At 43.1% G+C, this 25,126-nt stretch overlaps 1 protein-coding gene across 1 annotated transcript in view; it reads right to left on the bottom strand.

The window, feature by feature from the left end:
* Positions 1 to 25,126, bottom strand: part of SH3RF3 (SH3 domain containing ring finger 3) — a 251,240-nt gene that overhangs the window by 20,309 nt on the left and 205,805 nt on the right. The window contains exons 6-8 of the mRNA XM_074815193.1: positions 23,351 to 23,521; positions 19,775 to 20,025; positions 15,646 to 15,950 (exon numbers count right to left, since the gene is read on the bottom strand). Coding sequence (XP_074671294.1) covers positions 15,646 to 15,950; positions 19,775 to 20,025; positions 23,351 to 23,521 — 727 coding nt within the window. The remainder of the gene's footprint in view (positions 1 to 15,645; positions 15,951 to 19,774; positions 20,026 to 23,350; positions 23,522 to 25,126) is intronic.

Here is a 25,126-nt window from a genome sequence, read left to right as displayed (position 1 = left end):
GAATTGTTATGAAAGGTTTAGAGAGAAAGGTAAAACCATCTGCAGAAAACAGTGCTGGGAGAAGCCCTGCCATGCCTACCTTCCTGAATGCTGTGCCATCTTCTGGCCACTGCAGCTGGAATAGGATATTGCAGAACTATAAACAGCACAGAGAATGGCAATGAGGACCATGAGAGGTGTAGAACAACCCCTGTACATTGGAGATGCCTGCTTGGAAAGCAGACAACTGACAGGAAATCTGATAGTGGCCTACAAAATCCCCTACAGACAAGGTAACTTGCGAACAGATCACTTATTTCCCACAATACAGGAATTAGGGGGAACTTAACGAGATTATCAGGCAAATGGTGGAAACTAAAAAATAGGAAGCATTTTTTCACACAACGCATAATTAAATGGACACTTACTGCACACAGTATTGCGGAAGCCAAAAGTATGAACAGGTTCAAAGGGGTTTAGACAAATTAATGGAGAACAGATCTAGCAAGGGCTATTAAAATAATGGTATGAATCCAACCTCTGCTTCAGGAAGTCCCAACAGGTAAATGAAACAGCACTTACAGCATACACAGGGTGACTCCACCTTGCTACAAAGATATCATAAAAACAGTGAGAAGTAATGCTATGATAAAAAAATTAGCTATTTGGGCAAGAGCATTGGAAACAGGACAAAGACAGGAATAAGCTCTCCCCTGTGCCCTCCCAGCTTTGGGAAATCAGCTGTTCAGAGACTTCCTCAGCTGCAGGGGTCTGAGAGAGGGCAAAAGGCAGCCGGCAGGATGCAGTGTCAGCCAAGGAAGAGACACAAAAGGTTGGGAACTGTAACACCAGAGCACTTTCACAGCCCTGCAATTGCTATTTGGATTCCTTAGCTCCATCTCTGCTCTGCAAAAGGTTGTAGATCAGGGGCTGCAGCATTCACCCTGCACCAAGGAGCCAGAAAAGCACTGGTGATGGGGCTGACAAGGACCTATTGCTTCCTGGAGCCAGTTCACATCCTAACCTGGCATTACACTGCCTTTGTACATACCAAGGGCTTCCTTGGAGCTACCATGGGGGTCTCCTACATAATGCTACACTGTGTCTAGAAAACCTACCCAAAACTGAAGTCCAGCAAAAACCCCTGTGTTTTAATATAAATCAAGTATGACCAGATGATTTAGGCAACTGTGTAGACTAACTGTACTTTCCACAGAGTTTAAGCAAAACAGCTGGACAGAATATGAGCATCCTTCTGAAACTTTAGGTTCATTTATTCAAGCTAGAGAAGAATCTATCACAGCTTTATTGACAGCACAGGATTCTGAAATGAGAAAAAGATGTACAAACACATTAACTGTTAGACAAACTGCTTAGAAATAGTGTTTTTAAATAAGATGATTTAGACTGACTAGTTAGCTTGATACTTCTTGTCTCTCATAAGGAAGTGAAAAAGATTTATTGGTCCTGAGGAGCACTGGGAGCAACACTCACATTTTGCAGAAAACCAGAGCAAGCTCACTCATTGAACACCTGAATGAAAGAGAATCAATGACAGAAGTCAGGATGTGCTTTGACATACTCCAATCTTACACATAGTTAGCTCTGGCTCTCCCCATCCACAAGGGATGGATTTCATTTCAGAAGTAAACAGTTAAAATTGCTTGGTCTTGCTTTGTAATCTTATTAAACGACAGGCAAGTGAGACTTGTATTTTTACAGAAAGCAGAAACATGTGGGTGAAAGGTTTGGATTACTGGAGGTCATCTTGTCCCTTGTCACTGATGTATCTATTCCCGCTTGGTTGATGTTGTTCCAGCAGCTGTGCCACCTCAGGCTGTAATTTCAGCACTTCCAACAAACTAAACAGTATTGGGCTGGCCTGCATTCAGAGGGAAGATTGCTTGTGAAAAATTCAGGCATTGCAGGAGGAATATTCTTCTCTCAAAATCAATTCCCCATGGAAGAGAAAAAGGGCTCTCCGTGGACAATGAAAAATTGCCAGGATTTGCATGTACTAGACACTGGAACACATTACAGTGAAATAATTCCTACAAACAATTCATCAATTCATAAAAGATGCATTTAGCTAGAGACTGAGGAGTCAGCTGAGACTGACAGAACACATCACACCCACATGGACTGTGGCCTAGAGGTGATGAAAACAGAAGCTCCTCTTGCTCAGGCAACATATTTCTGAAAATTAGCTGGGCTTCACAATGCCACTGGGGCAGCCTGGACTGGCTGAGAGGGGCCCTGATGGTTCTTAGATGGTCTAACATTGTAGAAGCAGGTCCTTGACACCATCAAGGCCATGAGCATGAAAAATTCAGTCTCTCTGAAGACTGCCCTCCAGTTTTGGCATCTCCTACAGCATCAAATCTGAGCATCCAAAAAATTATTCCTAATGTCTTTTGTGCATTAAAAAAATTAGGTCTTGCCCCTGCTCCCTCCTGCCCTCATGAAACCATCTCTCAAACAAGGCAAGTGATACTTTATTAGCATCAAGAAGAGAAATACCAACATGCTCAAGCTGACGGCTTCTTTTCTGGGAGTAAGGGGAAGCTCATCCTCTGTGCGCCCAGGGGATCACAGGGCGTCCCAGGCGCTCTGTCTCCGTGGGCATTGCAGGTCTCACTGTACCCAGCAGCACCGCACAGGGACAGAGCTGTTGTCTGGCGTGCTGAGGTGTGATCAATTATTATGGTGCATGAGCTTTGCAGGCAAAGCAGCTGAGGTCTCTGTAATCTCCCCTGTCAGCTGTACTACAGGCATTTTCAGTCCTACCATGTTTCCAAGAAATGCCCTGTGAATTACTCCTGGGACACACTGAGGTGGCTGAAGTCCTCTTCTCTTATAAGGACCAATTGAACACATATTCTCTTTAAAAGATTAAGAAAGAATCCCAGAATCATTTTAAAGGATTGCAAAGTAAGTGGCTGTCAGTATCAGAGGAATGCTCAGGCATGTAAATGACAACTTCTTTGATAAAGTGACCAAGGTGTGGCTTTCCAAATGTCACAGCACTTGGGTTGCAATTACTAGTAAACTTTGCAATAGCAAAAAGCTTGCTAGAAGCTGCTCAAGCCCTGGCAGCATTTGTAATAAAAGCATCATCTCTTCAGCAAAAATTGGATTTCATCTTTTTTCCTAGTTTCATCTTTTTATTACTTAAAAAGTAAAAATGGACCCATCAAAGACTATTTGGTAAAAAACCCCTCCCAATACCCTTATACTGATGTCAAGTCTTTAGCAGCATAAAATTCCACTTTCTTAAATTAAAGAGCTGAGCAAGAAGGATCATCAAGGAAAAACAGAGCTAACCAAAGGGAACAACTAGGGTCTAAGTAGGGAAGGGGAGTCAATAGCACTGTGGCTTTTTTCCCTTTTGCACTGAGTCTGTTTTTATATTGCAGTCTTATCCCTCTGTTCTATCCTCCCTTCCTTTGTTTTATCCGCTGCTTTTTCCCTGACACATGACCTGCAGGTATGACCATATAATTAAATGCAATTGAGTTGCACTGATTTAACTAATTGCCACCTATCATGTGTGCCACCTAAGCCAATGTTCTTATCATGTGTGCCACTTAAGCCAATGTTCTCCATTTCCTCATCCTACCCCAACTGTGAGACAAAACACCTTAGCTCAAATGTCAGGCTTAAGTTGATTTAGGTAACCCAAGATGTCTGAGAACATGCTTTGTGCCAAAGCTGGTAGTAGGATAATTTCAGTGGTGCAGCCAGTGAGTGGCATCTCACACGGGTTACACACGTAGTCACATCTGTAATCTCAAGAGCTCTCTGGACACAAATTTGTTGCTTGTCTGGAGTGTTCCATGCAATGAGGCAGTGACATCTGGTTGGTGTTTTCACATGTGACTACTGCAGAAATAATTAGCAATGACAACATATATACAGCGTATTCCTCTTTACTCTGCCAGCTAGTTGACTGATGCAGAAGAGGCCAGTGTGATGAAATAAAAGGTGGATCCTGCCAACTAGCAGCAAGAAATGGTCAATTTTGACACACAAGCTCAAAATGTCTCTATGAAGATGTTGGTCACACACACCTCACATCTGAAAATGATGGAAACTATATAAAGATAAAATCACTACTGCACTGGAGCAGAAATGACAGCTTTGTCATAATAGTCCATCTCTGAGCCCGCCTACTATAGATGAAGATGAAAAACCCTTTACACAAGTCAGATAACAGTGCAAGAAGATTTCCCCTTGACTGCAGTGGTTGATCGACTGATGGTCTGTACAGACTGACAGCCTTTCTTATTTTCATTTTAGCAAAACAGTGTGGGTAAACATTGACTTAGAATTGTCTCATCTTCAATTTGATCATGGTTGATTGGAATGTCTCTGCCTATAAAGATAACAGAATTAGTAGTCCATTAGTTCAGCAATCATGACTTTTATTCAAGCTCCTGTACTATGATTACTTTGCTGTATCTGACAATCTTCCCACAGCAGAGCAGGCAGTATGATGAATATCTCACATGAGTTTGTTCTTTCAACTTCTTGACAGGACAGCAATGTGTGTGTTTGAGGGGTCCCTTCCAGTCCTGCACTCCCTCTTTTTAACTCAGTAGCATACATGCAAGAACTCAAACTGCAGATAACCAGATACTACCAGTTGCTTTGCAATGTTTTCCAGTTAATGATTTTTTATGAAATCAAGAGGATATTTGAATTAGGTACCAACAGGGCTTGTCTCAGTCCCAATGCTAGTCAATCTTTTAATTAAGTACTTGGTAGGTGAGCTAGAGAGTGCACTTCTAAAACCAGCAGTGGGCACTAAGCTGATGAAGCCTGCAAGCAGTTGGAAGGTGTACTGATTTTAGCTGGGATACAGTTAATTTTCTTCATAGTAGCCCGTATGATGCTATGTTTTGGATTTGTGACCACACAAGGGTAACAACACACTCCGTTTTAGTTACTCTTGAGCAGTGCTTGCACACTGTCAAGGCCTTTTTTGTTTCTCATGCTGCCCCTCCAGTGAATAGGTTGCGGGTGCCCAAGAAGTTGGCAAGGGACACAGCTGGGACAGCTGACCCCAGCTGACCAGAGGGATATCCTAGACCATATGATGTTGTGCTCAGCAATAAAAGGTGGGGGAAGAAGCAGGAAGGGGGGACATTCAGAGTGATGGCATTTGTCTTCCCAAGTCACTGTCATGTGTGACAGAGCGCTGCTTTCCTGGAGATGGTTGAACACCTGCCTGCCAATGGGAAGTAGAGAATGAATTCCTTGTTTTTCCGTGCTTGCAGGCACAGCTTTTGCTTTACCTATTGAAGTGTCTTTATCTCAGTCCATGAGTTTTCTCACTTTTACCCTTCTGATTATCTTCCATTCCCACTGTGGTGGGGAGTGAGTGAGCAGCTGTGTGAGGCTAAGTTGCCTGCCAGAGTTAACACAAAACAGAAGGATAAACAGGGTATTCAGAACAATTTTCCTAAAACGGAGAAATGATCCCAAATCACCATGGTGAGATCTGCAAAGATAACCATGACATGCTACTGTTAGGAAGGAGAAATCAAATGTACAGATGCCAGCAGCTCCGCAAAAAGGGACATGGGAGTTACACTGGATCACAAACGGGGCATGAGTCAAGATGCTGCTGCAAAAAAGGAAAACTTAATCTGGAAACATGTTAACAAACATCTTATATGTAAGCCATGGAAAGTGCTTATTCCATGCTAATTGTCACTAACAAGGTTTCAGCAAAACTCCACTCTGGTGCATTGCTCTTTAAGATCCTAGCAAGCTGAATACTGCCCAGAGGAAAGCTGGAAGTGTAATCAAAGGCCTAGAAAGCATTACCTGTGAAGAAAGGCTAGGAACTGGCCCCAATGAGGTTGAAAGAACAGAATTCTTGAGGACTGAACACATTATTAGTTCTCTAATATATGGAAGGCTGTCAGGAGAAAGCTGATCAGCTGTTCACCTGGGGCAGGACATGAAGAAGGCAGATTCATTTGTAAACATAAAAGATTCAGGAGGGATAATAGGGAATTTTCTGGCCGTAGGAATATGAAAGCACAGGAATAGATTGTCCAGAGAAGTTGTGTAATGATCATAATTGAATAATTTTAAGAAAAGTTAGACAGACATCTGTGGTGGGTAGTTGGCATACATCTGACTTTCTCACAGTTGGTGAATGGAAATCCATCCCAAGCCTGTGGGACCACCACCCTTCCTACCTTCCTGTGCCACTTTCCCTGCTGGCCAGCTGCATCTCTCAGCCAGGTTGCATCAAAGCCTGCCAACCAGGAGTATCTGGCTTAGACAAAACCTGTCCAGAAAAATTTTAAAAGTTGGAAAATCAGTTCTCTCTTATGTCCTGATCAAAGCCTAGCTTACGCATTTCCTTTGCCACAGCAGGCACCATTGTGTTGATAGGACCTGCCTGCCTGACCTCCCCCCTTTTCTGCCTCAAAAATTAAGATGTGATGAGTAACATAACGTTGTACAGGAGGGAATAGAGATCTCTGAAGTCATCAAAAAAGCCAGCTAGTTCCATTTTAAAATATACAGTTCTGAACTGATCATGAATTGAGAATAAAAACTACAGTACAGGAAATCTACTTTACTACAAAATAAGTTGGCCATGGACTCACATTAAATTACTTCTTCTCTCCCTGGGGCATCTGGTGATGAAGCCCAATGCCAGTCTACTGCTAGCATGCTGAATACAGTGAGCTGTGAGTGAAGGTTAATATTTTATCTTCTGTAGTCTTAACTTACGGAAACACATCAGTGAATATGAACCAAACAAAATATATGTCTTAAAGCAAAGCAACAGGTTGAGTTCTGCCTTTATAATGAATCGTTTTTTAAAAGGTTGACTGCTTGACACCCTATATTAATTGATTACAGGCAGCCTGCAGACATAGTGTCTGAAAAGTAACTTTTGCATGGTGTACTTTTTGAATTCCTGAGACTGATCTTTTCTCCAGAGGGCATAATAAGAGAACCTTTTTTTTTCAGTCCTTCAGAGACCAGCACTGACTCCATGTCTTGACTTGGTCTGAAGGGAATTACTAGATGCATGAGACATTCAGTCAAAAAAATAACAACCCAGCCTGACTTTAAAGTGGCTTTACCATTTGGCAAAAGAAAAGCTGAGGGCTTGTGAATCTTCCTGCTGCTACTGCAAAATGAAAAATAAACAAAAATGTACAAAGTAAGATAAATATCCCTTTGCTATAACTTGGTTATGCCCCTGAGTTACATGATAAAAACAGAAACATGCCACAGATATCTGTTGTCTGTTATAACATACTGTTCCTACAGTACTGATGTTTGTCAGAAACCACAATTTCATTTAGTTTATGTAATTCTTCTAACAGAGCCTACTGAAGTATTTCTGCAGTGATGCTAGGTATTTTAACCCACCTGTTATGTGTAACTATAGAGAAAAGCAAAGAAAAATACCAGTACCCGTGTAACCGAAAAAATAAACATGGGCACTGAAAAGTTGATTATAGCCAATTTTCACAGGGAAGTTCAAACTTAGTTTCATAAAACAACTGCACTGGCACTTGAGATACTTGTATGTCAGTGAATAATCTCTGTTGCTTCTTGGTGGTTTAAGACTTTCTGGCTTGTGAATCCACAGTTGGAAAACCATTGAGGAAAGCAAATGAGTCCTGGACACGTGGGAGGCCAAGATGCCACCAACTGTTGACACATTGCAAGTTATTTTGTTGTTTTCAAGGCATCCAGCTTCTTACTGTGTTTTTCTGCTGGAATGGTTTCATCCTGCATGTCTTCCTTCCTGGGAGTGGTGGGCAGTGGCAGCCCCATGACAGGTTTGCGTGTTACTGTTCCAAGCCAGAAAGTGGAGGACAGGGACAGGCACAGCATTGGCACTCTGTTTTTTTTTTTCCACCTGTGCATGGAAATTAGGAGCTTGATGTTATGAGGGAATGAGGGATCAATCTGTGTTCTCCAGACCCAGGGCAGGGAGAAGGCAGAAGCTGTGACGGGACGCTCAGCTGCAGAGTTGTGCATTTTGGGGTGGGGATTGGCCCCTATGATCCCTCAACAGCCGGAATGTGTCAGTGTCTCCCATCGATACCACAAGAGTGCTTACATTTCACCCGACTAATCCAAGGAGATGCTTGCCATCCCCTCCCACAGCCTGGCCCCATCCAGCCATCTGGTCCTGCGTGATTCCTTCTGCAGGCAGGGGAATGCCATGGGAACGCCAGTGCCGGGATGCTCACACGCAGACACGCACATGCACTCGCGCACACACACGCCTCCAGCCTTCTGCTTCCAGCGTTCCCTTGCATGCTCTTTCCTTTGTCAGTTCTACTTTCTTCCCCAAGCAGCACTAAGGATTTAGTAAAAGCCCATGGGTTCCCTGTGTTATAAAATTAGGTCTCTACAGGTGCCAGAACGCTGTGCCTTGGCATCCAAACAGTTTCGTCTCCAGTTAGTAGATAAACTGAATTTCCTCTTGAAGCTAAAGCACTCTCCATCTTCTCTTCCCCTGGATCTGCTTCCCCTTATGGCCACAGAATGCAGCACAGAACCACTCGAAACGGCATTAGAGAAATTCACTGCGGACACTTGAGAAATCCTATGACAGCACCATGAGGCAGATAAGCAGAGGCGGGGGGAGAGGAGAGAGAAGAGGAATAGCTTTCAGAGACTGCTTGGCAGCGAAGTCAACACTTGAAATATCTGTGGGGAGTTTGAAAGCATTTCCTAACATCAAAAATGCGAAGAAGAAAAAGAAATTTTGATCAATGGCTTATTGCCCTTGATCTAAGCAAAAGAATCCTAGCCAGTCAGAAATAACAGAAATCTGTTTTATTGTAAAGCTGAAGTTTTCTATGTTTTGACAGCTGGGGCTCATGCATTTGGCTGGGTTATTTGCCAGCCTTAAAATATTCATCAGTGAGTTGCCAGGTTTTTGTCCTTTCAAATTGAATTCTAATGATGAAGGAGAAGGTGCTGGAGAGATTTTAAGCACGAGTTCTCAGCCCTAAAACAGAACTTTGTGGCCTGAATTCACATGACCAGAAAAAGAGGTTTCCAATCCTTGGCCAAGTTTCTGGTGAATCACTTGCTGGTCACAGAGCCAAGATTCACTTTCTGGAGCATGGGAAGCAGTGGCTCATTTGTGATGAAGACAGACCCCTCGCCTTTGTTGGGAGGAAATGGATTAACAGTATGTATTCTGTGCACAAGTCTTGAGAGAACTGAGCTAAAATATTCCAGATTAAAGCATCCTTAATGAGGAAAAAATTGGAACACACATTAAGCTGAGAAGTCAAATCTGACTCTGAAAATGATTGGTGAAATTTTGGTGTTGGTGGCTCCATGATCAACTCTGATGTCTTTCAGACTACCCAAGCAAATTAATGTCACAGAACTTATTATTTATCTTTCTGATGCAAACCTTTATATTACTATTCCAATGTTGCTTCCTCTTAATGCTTTCTATATTTTGATACACTTATTCTAAGAATTCAAAACAGGCTTTCCTGCTCCTGTGCAATTTGTTCATTCTTATGTCTTGCGCTGCTTTCATTTAGTCACTTAGTTGTTATCGCTACATTTCATACCCATACAATTTAGGGGGCTTTCTTAGGTGAACCAGTTACAAAGTGAAAAATATTAAATTATTTCATATCTGCTAGGAAGACTGAATTCCTTTTCCAAAAATTCAGGGTCAGTCATATTGACTTTGTATGTGAAAAATCTACTTTCATCATCTCTGTCCTTAGCTTCCTTTACTGGTCCCAGGGTGACTACTATTTTTGTCATGTCATTTTGTATCTACAAAGTCTTTGCAAGTGCTCAACACTTCCCTTCTGAGATTGATCTTCCATTTTATGGATAAGGAAGTAATTTTCTTTAGTGGATATGAAGTGATAACAAACTGTTTTTACTCAGGGGCAAATTAATATGAGAAGTTGCAATGCAGAGACTAACACTTAGTAAGTGAAAACTGAAGGTGCACTACCGTATAGGATCAGGTCCTTCGGGCAGGTTCAGTTCCACCAACTGATAGCTTAAACAGAGAGCTGTAATGTGAACTAAGGTCAAAGAGCCTCTGAGAATTTACAAAGCCAAATTTTCAAAGGGCCTTTGATCTAGTCTCCAACCATATGCAAAGCCAGGATGGGCGACTAAGCGAGCAGGCGACAGCTCTGCACTGAGGGACACTAACTGGTGGGACCAGGCACTGGGCTGCAAATTAGGGGAAGGCAGAGGAAGACACTGGCAGAAAGGGGGAGTGATGGAGAGGGAAGTCTCTGATCATGTCTATACTGGCATATAAAACAAGGCCAGGATTTAGCATCAAACCCTGGTCTGCATCCATTAGCCATTGTAGGTTTGGCTAATATCAACTAGCACTCTGCCAGGACAACGTATGGGCGTGGTTTGGGCCACACCACATACCAGGACTGTTCTCAATGAGCAGTCTGGATGCAGTCACCCTATTTTGGGCCGAGAAGAAAGCTTAGAAGTGTAGATGCAAGTCATATAGGGACACTTGCAGGGCCACAAAACAGGCCTTGGCTTGTTCTATTTTGTAATGTAGTCCTTACGCCAGGATCATGCCAAACATACTGCATCATTTGAGGAATGCAGCTATCTTGAGCAGAAGGACGATATTTGAGAAAGTGAGTGACACTGGTGAGAACAGACAGATGTTTACTGATTCAATCTTCACATGCAAAACTGTTGGTGCATGTTCAAAGTCATTTTCTGAAGATGTGCCTCTTGTTATCTTAAGATCAGTAAACAGCAGCCCAGTATATTTTCCCATTTGTTGTGACTTGCTTATCCAGATCCTCTATATATTCCAGGGACACAGTTACTAAATTTAAAGCTGCAAACAGATTTGTTCTCTCAGCACACTTGTAAGAAACATTTAATTTTACATTGCCAGTTTTCAAATATTTCTATATACTCTGGCTAGGTAAAACACTGAAGAATTGGTGTAACTCGGTGATGAATTAATGTCTTGCTCACTAGTGCAAGCTCTTATTTTCCTCTCTAGCAGATACTGGGCCAGACATTTTGGAAGAGTTTAATCAAAATCCTCATCAAAAGCCAAATGAATGGATTTTAAAGAAAGTTTAATTACAGTGGTCAAACCACCCACCATGATTTGCTTGATTTGATTAATGTAATGAGGAGCACATTTAATGAGAAATGCATTAATTCATTCAAACAAGTGGTTTTATCAGAGGTATTAAGCATCAGCCCACATTATGTACAGCAGAAACTATTATAGCAAAAATTGACCGAGGTCAAAGCAGTAGTCATGCTATAATTACAAGTTCTCATCTGTAATCTACCAGATGAACTTGGACAGTGCTCATCATGACTGAAAAGGCAGGCTCCCCATTTTAAAAAGCCCCCAAAACACAGGGTTTTGCTTCCATTTCACAGCTGGGATTCCATCCTTTTCTTTCAGATGTTCAGAAGATTCAGGAACTGGGATTGAATTCTCTGAGTTTCAGATGGTTACACATGCAGATATTATTAGCAAATGACAAAGCAAGAGCTTGAACGACCCCTGATACCACCCCCCACTCTTAAAGGAAATGGAGTGTTTCCCATTTGCTCTCTGTTTTACCTCCCTCCTGTCCATGAGATGTCTTTGGGACACTCCCGTTCCTAACCTGGAATAGACTGACTTTGGGGGAGAATGATTATTTTCCTTCTGGGGAAGGAAACATCTTTCTTGGAAAAGAAGAAAAATTGGCCTCAAGCAGAAAATATTTGAGAAAAAGAAGAAAGAGTCTCCTTTACACCTTGCTCTCTTCAACTGCCTTCTTTAGATAAATTTCAGCCCCTATATTCCAACTTTACTGTTTCAGGGACCCTCCCCATGGGCTTTACACAGCACCCTTCACCTCTACCCTTCCTATCGGCACCCCTTTGCTGGTGTCCCCTGCTATATCACCTGGAAGCTCCTAATGCTCTTCTCTTTCATATGCTGCCCTGCCCACCATTACCTCTTTGATTTCTGCTGTGCTCCCTTGCCTTTATTCAGTCCCCAGCTTGTTATTCCTGTAGTGTCTGCACTACCTCTGCATGAGCCCCTTTCCTGCTGCTTTGTGCCGTGTCCATATAGCACTGAAACAGCTTTGATTTTCAAGTGCTCCACTTCTAAGCCTGCTTGGCTGCCTGAGCACTTTTTTGAGCACTGTTGCACAGTGGACTTAAGCACTATCTATTTCTCAGTCTTTCATCAGCTACCACCAGCAGCTGGCAAAGGAGAGCAGCTTTGAAACTGTTCCCTAAGCGGACAGGAGGCTGGTCAAGGAGCTGAAAAGCAGAGGACAAGCCCAGTTGCAGATAGGATCCTCTGGGGGTAGGTGCATATCAACAAGCTGAGACTGGCGTGGAGGCCACATTTTATCTCCTATCACAGTAAGACACTATTATTAGGGTGCCTAAATGAAAGTAGGTGCCAAGGTCCACCTGCAGGTTTGGAAGTCTGGATCAAGACCTTCAAGAAACAAGCTGAAGTTGAGAACTAGAGGTGTCAGACAATAGACCTAAGGATTTATTTGCTATATTAATAGAAGATGAGCAAGAAAACCATTCCTGCTGAGCTGAAAACCATAACCCTTAGGATTATTTCTGCCACTTGCCTTTAAACCACAAGGAAACAAGAGTAAAAATTGGAATCAGAGTCCCTTGATTTTAGAGAAATCTTGGGATGTGCCTATACTTGACTGCTACACACCAACAGGAACCTGTGATATTGGCATATAAACATTTGCACAGAGGAAAGCATTAACAGTGATGACCTCATCAGTACACTCAACAAGGCTGTTCCCAAGGTAAAGACAATTCTCTCTTGGAACAAGCAACCCAAATAGCATATACAGACTCACTACAGCAGCTGCCCCTTGATGTCACATTTGGTATCCTTGAGTGGAATCTAAGTGGGAAATCATAAAACATAAATTGGTAGGAGATCATATCTTAAAATACTTTTTCCCACTATCTCCCAGCTCAGAATTCAAGCAGCAAATCAACCTTGCTAAAGTTATTATTTGAAGAAAATTTCCCAGGGACTATATTAGAGTGATAAATATAAAAATTGCAATTTATCTCCATAGCCCTCAAAAGAAACATCTTCCACAACAGAACCGTGAAACAATGGATCCTCAGCATATCCATCCCCAAATGCAGACTACTTCTTCCTATGTACCGTGTGCCCTCTGTACAGTAGTGAACTCACACTGACAATCAGTGTGCGACAGAAAAGCAGGGTTAATAACAAGAGAATGTTTCCTGAAACAGCCATTCTCCCTGTGATCATTCAGCCCTCATCCTCAAGGGAATCCTACAAAAGAAACTGGAAAGACTAAATTGGGATTAAAACTGATAATTTGATGGGACACCAAAAATTATAGATTCCAACAACAATGCTAATTTTATGGCAGATTACAATTTACCTCAGACACGATTTGCTAATCTCAGTTTCTCAGGAGATAATTACCTGCGCTTTTCTTTCGTCCTGTGTTCAGTAAAGCTGAAGACCTTATTACCACTCCTCTTACTAACATCCCCTCTGTTCCTTTCATCTCAAAGTACCTGAGTGATTAATATAATGAAACTGAACTCAGATAAATTGCTTCTGATCTTTGTTTATCTGACAGTTTGCTAGTTATGTCCCTGCTTTTGTTTTACTCCTTGGACTTGTCTGTTTTTCCGATCAGGTGTACTGATAACTGATATTGCCTCTCTCCACAGATATTCCTTCTGAGTGTTATGACTGTTCCCTCTTTACCAAAAAACCCACCAAACCAGCCTCCACTTTGGAAATATCAAGTGTGATTCCAGATACAGCTCCATTTCTGACTCACAGATTCCTTTTTGAATAGATATACAGCTTTTAGTCTGGCATTATCCGAGTTCTCAACTGCTTCAAAGAAATATTTGGGTTTACACAAAGAATAGGAACACAACTTAACTGGCTGAACATCAGTCACTACTTCTAAAAGGAAAGGAAGCATCGTTAACTCAGATCTTTCTAAAATGAGAGTGAAATATGACATGGAAAAGATTCAGGAATATACTGTTGAACACAGGGCAGTTATGCACCACCCAACGCAGTCAGAGATGAAAATTTTCATTGTCACTTCTCTCTGATACTTTCCAGGTACTGAAATGGTCTTTGGCATGCTCATCACAATGATGTAGTATATTATTTGCTTCTTCCCTTCATCCATGGAGCTCAAAATACCCATAACTTTACTTCTCTGCATAACAAATTCAGTAACTTAAAGCTGTAACAGCTTGAGAAATGTTGACCAGTATCTCAGGAAGGGACTCAATATCATTTTGCCTAGGAAATTTCAGTGTGCAGTCCCTCATGAATGAAAATATATGGACCTCTAGAATAGCATGGTATATTTTAGGAAGTACTAAATAAGTAAGTACACAAAGCTCTGAGGTATCTACCACCTTCTGCCAAATACCATACACTTCCTTGGGCTTTCAGAAGTAGCAGGTATTGTTCTGTTCACAGAGCATGCAGTCCTTGATGCACACTTGGAAGTCATTCTTTGTAAACAAGTACCTAAATTTCACATCCAGGGCAGAAGTTCTACATCCTTCTTTCACCAAAAGGCACTCAGAGAAAATTGAAGACAGGATTAAGGAAAGGATTTTAAAACTTCCTCATCTTGTGAAACTAGGGGTTATCTGTGACCACACGAGACCTGCAAACTCAGCATTACCATGTACAAAGTAAATGTTTACCCCATATATATCTGTATGGAAAGGATTTTTTGCAGATCCAAAGGAAAAGCAGCCCCCCACATCTCTTCTTCCAACTCAGATACAAACAAGGATCTTGCTTCCACCAAGAAGTTTGTATCAGTGGGCTCTGCTAGGCAGTAAGGAGATAACCCTCAGCATTGATAAATGGGAACTGCTAACACAATGTTAACATTTGGTGAAAGCAAAATATTTGCAAAGAGCCTAAAAGGCTGGGCGCTTAAAGCAGCTCTCCACACTGGCTTTCCTTAGCAAGGTGCACAAGGGACGGGCACTCAGCTATCGGTCCCGCTGCTGGCTCCTAAGAGGTTGAACCCACAGTGCATGGTACCTATGTCCCAATGAGCCGTATTTTAATTCCCTTCTTGCCGTTTGGCTGTGCCACTGCAATGAAAGTTTCTGCGAGAAACTGAGATGTTTCTGGAGCAGTAAAGCAGCTTTTGCCTCTTGTGACACAGTGTTTTAATCTGCCTGTAGCACCTGCCCTGGGGCTGGTACCACCATCAGCTTCTTCCATGTACAGAGGCAGAGGGTTTCTGACTTGGCCATCTGGTTTCAGTGACCAAGAGCCCTCCATAACATCTTTCTGCACTACTGCAAATTTGCAAATCTGGGGCTGATCATTGGAAGAAACACCCAAATTTAGCCCATTAGTGGCTCAACCTCATTTCCCACCTGCGAGTGGGTAACACAAGAGCAGCATTGGGGATGGTGGAGGGGATAGGATGAAGCATGAAAACAATGTGAGATGAGGATGCCCAAGCTGGCAGGCGATGAAAACCAGCTTTCAGCCTCCTGGGCAGCTGCAGGGTCCCTCCTCAACAGCCCCATGGGAGGGAGAGGTGGCAGGAGCATGGGCCGTGGTGGGGATGCGGTGGCCCTTACCTTCTCATTCTTCCTCTCCTCAGCCTTGCTGGCAGGGCCAGGGGTGACAGGGCCACCCAGGGGCCCGCTGCCTGCCTCACCATTGAGGTGGGCTGCACTGACGTTGGGTGGGGTGATGGCGGCAGCGGCGGAGGTGAGGGGGATGAGGGGCCGGGCCCCTGGGGTGGGCGGCTGGTGGCCGTGCTGTGGGGAGACGGCGGGGTGAGGCCGGATGGCTGCTGCTGGCAGGCGGGAGGGCGAGCTGGGCGTCCGCAGGGGCGAGACCGTGGCAGTGGGCCGCTCCGGGGCCGGCACCTGGGGGTGAGCTGTGGAGGGAGCACAGAGCACGGTTAAGCCTCCCATGCACTGCCAGACCTGGTCCGTCAGTGACCATTGCTGCCACAAGGCGCCAGGCCCGACAGAGAACTAAGCTCTTAGCCTTAACCCAGGATATCTCAGTCTGCAAGTGTTTTCATCTAAATCCTAGAAATCCCCCTCCTGTCTGTGAAAGGCCTGTCTGCAGTCACCAAAATGGCTGGGCCTCCCTAGTGATGTGATTGGGAACAGCCCGGCCATCTCTGCCCATGCCTGGAAATAAATAAAAAAGCCTACTATGTTTTTAAAATACCTTATCTCGTTTCAGCTGCGCTGTTTTCCGAACCTCCAGGACCCCCTCCTAACCTGATAGGTTTTGGAGCAACACAACATGGGACCTAAAGGGTTAGCCCAGATGATCCACACTGACCTCCAGCTGGCAATTATAATGGAAGGTCTCTAGTTTCAGCCCTAACAAAATGATCAACAGCACATCACTGTGCTGCACAAGATAAATTAAGCAGAAATCCATCAGAGGATTTCTGAGCTCAGCCTCATCTCTGCCAGCAAAGTCCCTAAGGGAATATGCAGTGCCTTTTAGTCTTGCTGCCCCTGCTGAGCAAACCCTGCCTACAAGCACTAAGAACCAGGAATTAGCGCTCATCTGTTTAAGGGTGACCATGACACACTGCCAAGGTCAGCTCTCCAGGGATTTGGAAGCCTGTTGCATGCCTTGTGTTGTAAAAATTGTGACAAAGCTCCAGGTCCTTTTCCATAATGATGTTGAATTTGACTTCCAGGTCGGTTGACTGCTTAGGTGTAACCTACTCACCCACCTCACAGTAGCCTCTACTTTGGTCAGGACATTCACCTGGGATGTGAAAACATAGGATCCGATCACTACGCTATTCTCCTCTACGGAGAACAGTTCTGGGCAGCTGTCTATTCCCTTTGCAAGCTGAGCCAGGACAGCTTCATGGCTGAAGTCTGGTTGAACTACATCCATTCCTGACAAAAAGCTTTGAGTCCAACAAATCAGCTCTTCTTTGATCAAAAAGCATTTTTCTGGAAAATTTCTGACCCACTCTGATCTGTGGTTTTCTTACAGATTCATCCAAAGGATACATTTTTACACAGGACCAGCTGGAGTTCACTCAATCTATAACTAAACAACAATGCTAAAACAGCTCAAACCACTCTTTTCTGTTTCTATGGTTAGCAGCGGCACCCACTACCAGTGATTGAAACAATAAGGATTGCCATTAATCATACTCACTACACCAGCTGAGCACTCCTGGCAGGAGGGAATTTCATCCCCCAGCCTTATGTCCTATTATCCAAAGTGATACTAAACACGATGGGCCAGTGATCATCAGATTAACAACTCCAAAGTTTACATGATTCTCCCTCACGGTAACTCCTTGACTCTATAACATCTCTTTTTATTGATGTTGCTCATAGCAAATCAACCAAACTGTGATTAACCAGCCTTGAACTTGATGTGATTTTCCCTTGTAGCATGAAGACGGGCCTAAAAGTTGTTATTACAGATGCCTTCGACTACTCTTACTATTAGTTACTATTAGTTACCATTTCTCCCTCCCTGGATTACCAAGAACACATATTGGAAAGTGCAACTCCTTTCCAGAGAGCCAGACAGGGCACCACTTGAACTGATTCCCTCCTGATTTTCCCATTTGGAACCAGTGTGATGAGAGCAATCACTAATTTACCAGGATGGCTAAGCTTGCAGGGTCAAGGTTTTGAACTACTGGTTGTAGGGAGCAATGGCTTTCCTAAATTTAGAAGAAAAGTACAAGAACAGAATGTACCTGTATCCATAAGACTGATTTGATAATCATATTAGGTACATTACATCTTTCATATAGGACTCGGTGTTTCCAGACACAAAGGAAACGGGAAATATGAGAAACAGTAAAATAAATGGCCTGAGAAAAATCAACTCTGAGCACAGCTCTCACATTCTATTCTGTAATTTCATCTGCTTACTGTTACAATGTATGCCTTTGCTCTGGGATCTCTGGATCTGGACTGTGCTGCATCAAACATGCTATTAATTAGCAATGCTCACTGAAGGCTATTTTTGTTCTATACCACTCATATTTCATTTTGGGTGTATTCCTACATTAGTGGCCTTGTGCAAAATTGATTTGTTACTCATGTATATTGCAAGCCAACAGAAACGTGATTTGAATACTGTGCCAGCTTGCCTCTCTTGGAAAGCTTTTCCAAAAGTCAGTGTGCATTACCCTGTCCTGCAGGACTAAAGAGACCTTTTGAGGGGCTCTGGTCCACAGGAATCTGGTGAGGACATCCATTATGGACAAAAATATTGATAATCATGAAAAATTTACTTTATCTATCCTGGCAAAGTTTTATTTAATTAAACCAACTCATTACCTTCTGGAAGGGCTGGAGAACACCACACTTAAGAGGTTTTGGAGCAGCTCTGTGGTCCCTGGATCACTCTGCCTGCCAACTCCTTGGTACTTTAAAATGTCAGAGTGACCTGGAGGAGCAATCTTAAATCAGGGAAGCTGCTGGAGGTGTAGCACAGCGGCACTGTGGAAGGAAGGTGTGGGGCATGCCAGGTGCCTAGGGCAAAATGATCTGTCACCTCAGTTTTAGGGAAGTTCCTCTGTCTGTTGGAATGGGCACAGGTGGCACCAGGAGCACCCGAATGCTCCCTGAGAGCCTTGGCCAGGAGGGGACATTTCTGCCTTTGCACTGTGGGACCAGAAGGGCTTTTGGAAGGGTGCAACTTTAGGGGAAAGCAGCACTTTCTGAACTAGACAAAAAGAGGATAAATCAATTATTCCCCAGTGTGACACAGATGCCGCATAAAGTCCTGCCACTGTTTGTTGAGCAGAGGAGACTGCACTGTTCGAGATTCAGATTCACATGTATTTGATTACATTTTCTTCCCTTTGGTCTGGACTGCATAGGAGGTGAGATTAGATGGTCATAATGGTGCCTTCTGCCTTCAAAAAGCATGAATCCATGACTTACACCACAGTGTATTTCTCATTTGTGCCTGCTCTGTTTTGTATCTAAGACCTCAGTTTTCAGCAGTCACAGTCCTTACTGATCTGTCTTTGTAAACACAATGGCTCACATCCCTATAAAATATCAGAAACAAAATGTTTTAAATTTTGCTATAAAGTTCCACCACAGGATTTACTTTTACTTTATTCAACATCAGAGCTGTTTAACATCAGGGAAAGGGGAATAAATTGTACTCTAGAAAATTGTGCTGTACATCAGAAAGGGAACCTAGAAAGAACAGAGGCCCCCTGGTGTGAGAATCTCTTATTCTCATTTCAAAAAGGTGGCAGTATTTTTCAGATCCTTTTCTTTATCGCTAACACTGGGTCCTGTTCTGCCTAATAAATACCTTTCATCCCTGAAGCTCAATGAAATGCTTCTTAATTTTAAGTTGTGTATTACTTGCCCTGTGATAAGGGCAGTATTTTCCCGTCAGCAAGCCAACCGGATTCAGAACTGTTAATCTCCTCAGTATGCAGGGTGCTTGCTTTCACCCAGATAAATTGTATAAATATTTGTAAACACTATAATCTGTTTCAGCTGTAGCAACAGAACAATCTGATAAACATAACGTGGTTCCCAGAGATCAATAGAAGCCCATAAATATTACAAGCAAATAAAACATACTCTATTCCACATTGACTGAGCTGTGACTAAAATAAGAAAGCAAGCTGTGGCGATGGGCAGATTCAAGAGGCTTGAGCTCGAGGGGTACGACATCAATCCTGCCGATGCAGGACGAGAGGCACTGGCGGGTGTGCACACGTACCCATCTGCATGGCGTTGCGGGTCTGGCTGGCTGGCTGCTGAGCTGAATACCTCAAGCAGTTATTCAGCTGAGGAGAGGCTGCCTGTAGCTGGGGATGCGTCTGGGGAGCAGTGATGGGAACAACCGGTCTGACAGCTGTGGAGGTGTTGGTGTGGCCAGCCCCAATGGGGTGGATGGCTCCTGGGGCTCCTTTTGTTGTTGGAACTCCCGCGGCTCCACTGTTCCTGGGCTGCCCAGCTCCCACCGGTACCCTGCAAGGAGACAAGGTACAGCATAAGCAAGCTTGCAAAGACCCCAATACACAGCCATGATGCTGATAAGCACCCCCAGTTACTTAGGGAGTTCAACATGATATCCTCTCAGGTATTAAAGTAAACCAAGATATAGAGATATATGTATCTTTATAGGACACAGTTGTAAGCATGCTGGAGGACATTTTCACCCCTTTATCCTATGAGTAGAAGTGCAGGGCAAAAATGGAAAAGATAATTTTTTGCATCACTTTTTTTCTTAAGCTACATTTCTGTCTGAATAGCTTCTAGTAAAATCACAAATCTAAATTCAGAAGAAATGGATATCTCCCAAATGTCATTTTGTGTGCCAGAGGCTCTTTTACAGGCACTAATGGAGTGATAATTAAAACAGACTCAGAGATCTTTTCTTAGGACCAAACCTGCATACAACCCCACAGGGAGAAAAAAAGATGGATAACACCAAATCTGTGTGTGGCTGTTGACAGAGACTGAAAAGCAGCAGACTTGGCAGGGCTTGGCTTGGCTGAACACTTACTCTACTGATGTAACCAGCCCTAGCTTAGACTTGCTAAGGAAATGCAAAAGGGAAGGGAATGCAACTTACCTTACTGAAAAGGAAATCCAAACAATAATCGACCCCTTTTTCACTGCTCACTTAAGCTGTATGCATATGAAATTGTATTTCATCTGAGTGGCTTCCCTCAGAGTGAAGGAACATGGCTCTTTCTCCTATGCAATGAGTTCAGCCTACAGCAGGTCTTGGTCCTCTTACCACTGAGCTAGAAACTCTCTGACCAGGGCAGGAGGACACTGGGGAGGACAGAAGGACACCAATGAACAAATTCAGCTGCTGCTCAGCAGCTCGGTCTTTGAGTTTCTTACTCAGGTTCCTGGGTAATTTCCTTCCCCAGCAGTAGATGCCATGAAACAGAGGGATCATTTTGTCCTGTTCTCCTCTCCCGGGCTGCTCCATGTGCCAAGGTCCTCCTCCAGGAAAGGACAGCAGAGGGGATATGATGCAGAACAAAGTATGGTGGAGGAAAGGGGAATGAGACAGTGCAGGGGGTTAGCAAGGGAGGAGAGGATAACAGAAAGGCTACAAGACCAACCTATGGGGGGTGATACTGTGAGAACTTCTGGGGCCCCAAAACTGTTGTGTGGGAACACAGAGAGGAGAAGAGCAGAAAGAAGGAGTATGCTGAACAATCTGGTCTGATTCAGAGGATAAGAAAGACAGAAGTAACCCTAAGAAAAGAATGGAAAGGGGAAGAGCCAAAAGAGAGATGGAAAGAGACGGAAAGAGACCAAAACACAGGCTGGAAGATATGGTCCAAAAGTGCAAAAGAGAGCCATCCCCTCTGCCCAATCCCCCCTCCCCCCAAAATCACAGGAGGAAAAAACACTGTGGTGTCATTGACTTGACTCATCTCATGGTGCAAGGTTTGCTTGGATTACATTCTGCTAAATGAATCTGACTTTTTTTTTCTTCATTTTTTTTTTTTTCATCAGCCTCCAGGTAGGGAAAAGCTGGGAATCCCACCAGATGGAAATCTTGACTGTCTGTCATCTGCTGTGAAGAGCTGGCAGGGTAGCAACAAGGTTCAGCTGGAGCTGGCTTGGCCATCTGCACTAGATTGAATTTGCCAGAAAAGTACACCTAATAGTCCACTGAGAGCTGTGTTCAGGCAAACATACACACCGACAGGTAAAGAAACTATCTGTAACTCCCACAGAGCTGGACAGATGTTGGATGTGGCAAATTTTCTCTGCTGCTTTGTGCCTGTCTGTCCATCTAAAGGGTCTTGTCCTTTTTCCACCATGCTCTGCTCACACATGTGCTTTGGCAGACTATAATATCTAGTTCAGTGTTATTAAATTCATGGGCAACTTGTTTTTCTTGGGTTTTGTAGGGAGTGGCAGAAAAACATGTATGAATCTAATCCCCTGCTTTGCTGTCAAAGGGGAACAAAGTAAGTTGAAAGTGCAGCAAATAGATTTTGTTGCTATCAGATTTTTCTTGCTGCTCTCACTGAGGGTAATTTACACAAGAACTTAATTAGCTCACAGGATCATAAATATAATCATAAAGCTGCTTTCAGGTTTTGTGAAAAGCACTTTTGCCCTTTAGCACTTCTCTCTGTCTTGTTCTAGCTGTGACACGCTGCATTTAATAAAGTCTTGCTGATTCAGATCACCAACCCTTCAGCACAAACTTCTTTACTAATTAAGAGCTGAAGAGGCAAGGAGTGAAGGCAGCCAAGGGTCTCTATAAAATCAGGTAAATACATTTAGGTTGATGAACAGTGAAGAACCCATGAATTAATGTGGGTCTTTTTACTGAAATGCAATATTAGGACTGTCAGCCGGCTTAGTTATCATCTTCTAATCTGCTCTTAACTTTTGGTCTTGCTCAGTCCACATATTACAAACTTGACATAAACTGAAGGTGGAACAAACCTGAACCAATTCTTCAACCTCAACACTGAGTTATGAGGTGCCTTTCTCTGGAGAGGTGTGAAAGATGGTGGAGACTGTGTGCATGTGGGAGGAGAGAGAGCATATGAGGAGTGAGTTTGGTATGCAAACCCATGGTTGATGTAAAGGAGATATGGGCATACACATGTCAACATTCACCTGCAAGGAGCACGTGGGGCAAAACAGTCTGCAACACACTGATGAACTTTCTCCTCAGCTTGCAGACTGTTTCAGTGGGCTCTAGATCGGAAACAACCTTTGATTTGGTGTTGTCCAATACCGAACTCTGACAAATGGCATTCCTCCCCAAACATGCTATTCTTTCCTTTTCTCATCTTCTGCAACTGAGACAGAGGTCACTAAAATCAGACAATTTACTGAACTCTCCTACCAATTCTGAATTTTAACAGTTCAAACAATAGTCCAGATCCAAACAATCCAAGATTTTTGATTTAAGAAAAGCAAAATCTACAAGAGCTACTGAGAAGCAAGACACAAGCATTCCTTATTTTGTTTATTCCCATTACATGTCCAGTAGTTGTATAACAATAAAAAGATCACTAGCCAATGGATTCTTTACAATAGTAAAACCTGGGCTCATCAGACTTTGTAAAGTCAGAGGTTGTAAATGCTGTCATCTAACACAACTAGTGAAGTCTTCTGAGAACATGGGTAACTCCAATGCTACAACCGTCAGTTTCATTACCCAAGTCTGCAATGCCACCAGAAAATTTCTGGAAGGAGAATGTGATTTAAAAGCAGAGCTACATTGTTTTCAGCATCCTCCAGATGCAGAATCCCTCTCAGCCCCAGCTCAGGCATATCCATCTTGGCCACTGGTCCTCACCTTGAAACAGGAGTCACGTAGTTGCCTGGGAAGACGCCAGACATCCCACTCCTCAGAGATGTCCCCTTGAACCAGCCGTCCTGGCACTTCTCAATGACCCGGTACATCTCACCTTTGCGGAGCTCCAGCTCGTCATTCTTCTGAGGCTTGTAGGCATACAGGGCTAGGTAGCTGCGGGGAGAGGTCACACAAGAAGAAAGCACACAGCTGATATTAACCATCACCTGTCCCGCTTTGACTCCAGCCCCACAGAGGAGAAAGTGGGCAGAAACACTGCTCAGAAAGGCTGGTTAAAAAGGGACATCATTACAGCACATAAAACAAGGAATGGCAGAGACAAGATCAAGTGGATGCTAAGACAATAAAGGAATAACTGATCAGATTAAAGGGAGGAGGTAATTTAGAAATTCATAGGACATACTTCTCACTCAGGGCACAACCAAAGCAAAACATTGACACAAAGCAGCACTGAAGTTAAGGACTTCGCAGCAGTTTCAGAAGGATAAGGCAATTTCAGAGACAGCCTGAGTAACCAGGACTTGAGTAGGAAGGCTTTGCAAAGCCTAACATCTGGATGAAGTATATATTCATATGCTTCAGGGTGTGAGCCACCTTTACTGTGGATTTTCAGGAGAAACCTTCCTTATGGGTAGGCTACTTCAAAAACATTTAAGGCAGCTTTTCTTGCAGCTTTCTTGGTGTTATTTATACTGACCAGTTTCAGAAACAATAAGCCAAACTGTTCTGACCTGGCATGGTAATTTTTGCATTATGTGGGTAAAACAAGAAGTGACAGAGGGCCAAATTCTGCAAGGGGATTTTTACTTAAGTAAGTGAAGTGGTAGAATTTGGCTTTGGATGTTTTGCATGCAAGTTTTCTAATAAATCTTTAATAGAGGACGTAATATGTAGAACTCTTTATTTATTTAATTACAGCTTTTATTTATTCCCTTTGTTTAGAATCTTCCTTTTATCTCTCTTTTGTTCTTCCGTTACTACTTCAGGGATGTGTCTGATGTTGTGAAATGACTACAACTTGAAGTCCCTAAAGATATCCCCTCTGTATAGAGATATACTTGTTGAAAATTAAGAGTGATTGCTTGCACTTTGGGGAATAATGGAAAGTTGGGATAGGATAGCAAAAGTGCACATGCAGAACAACACTTTCTTTGTAAATACCAAAATTTTTTGGTGCTGTTGCCTTTCTACAAATGCAAAAATGGATTTCTGGTAATTCTTGATCAAGATTGTACCTTCCTGAGTTTTTTTGTTTGTGCTTTACAGGCAGTGCAGAGAGATTAGGACAAATGGGGAAACACTTATAGAAAGTGCATTTACACTACAAAGTGCAGCAGAATGCTCTTAGGCTCGGGGGGTGGGTGAGAAGAGGCTTGCTGCCCACCTTATAGCAGCGAACCAGAGAAATAATGAAAACTATAACCATTGTGATTGTAGACTTGAAGCCAATAAAACTGATACATGGCTTTTTACTTCTGCTCTCCAGGAAATATAATTGAGGAATAAATCCTGTTAGTTTTCCTGATTCTACTCCTTTATGGTAGCAGTAGATTTCCTTATTTTTATTTTGAAGGCAGTAAATAAACAGCAGTAATGAGCAGAATATGAAGTATTTGGTAACAGCTCCTTGGGGCATGCTTAGGCTGATGTGCCTGGGTCTGTTTACCACGTGCATGGGGTACAAAGACCTAATCAGAAACTGTATTTCATTAGTCAACAGATGGAAGAAACCATCCTGCACATCCTTTGTTTAGCCTA

Source organism: Strix aluco, chromosome 2, assembly GCF_031877795.1.
Source record: "Strix aluco isolate bStrAlu1 chromosome 2, bStrAlu1.hap1, whole genome shotgun sequence".
Classification (NCBI taxonomy): Eukaryota; Metazoa; Chordata; class Aves; order Strigiformes; family Strigidae; genus Strix; species Strix aluco.
Note: the sequence above shows the minus strand (reverse complement) of the source record. Positions and strands in the feature narration are given on the sequence as shown.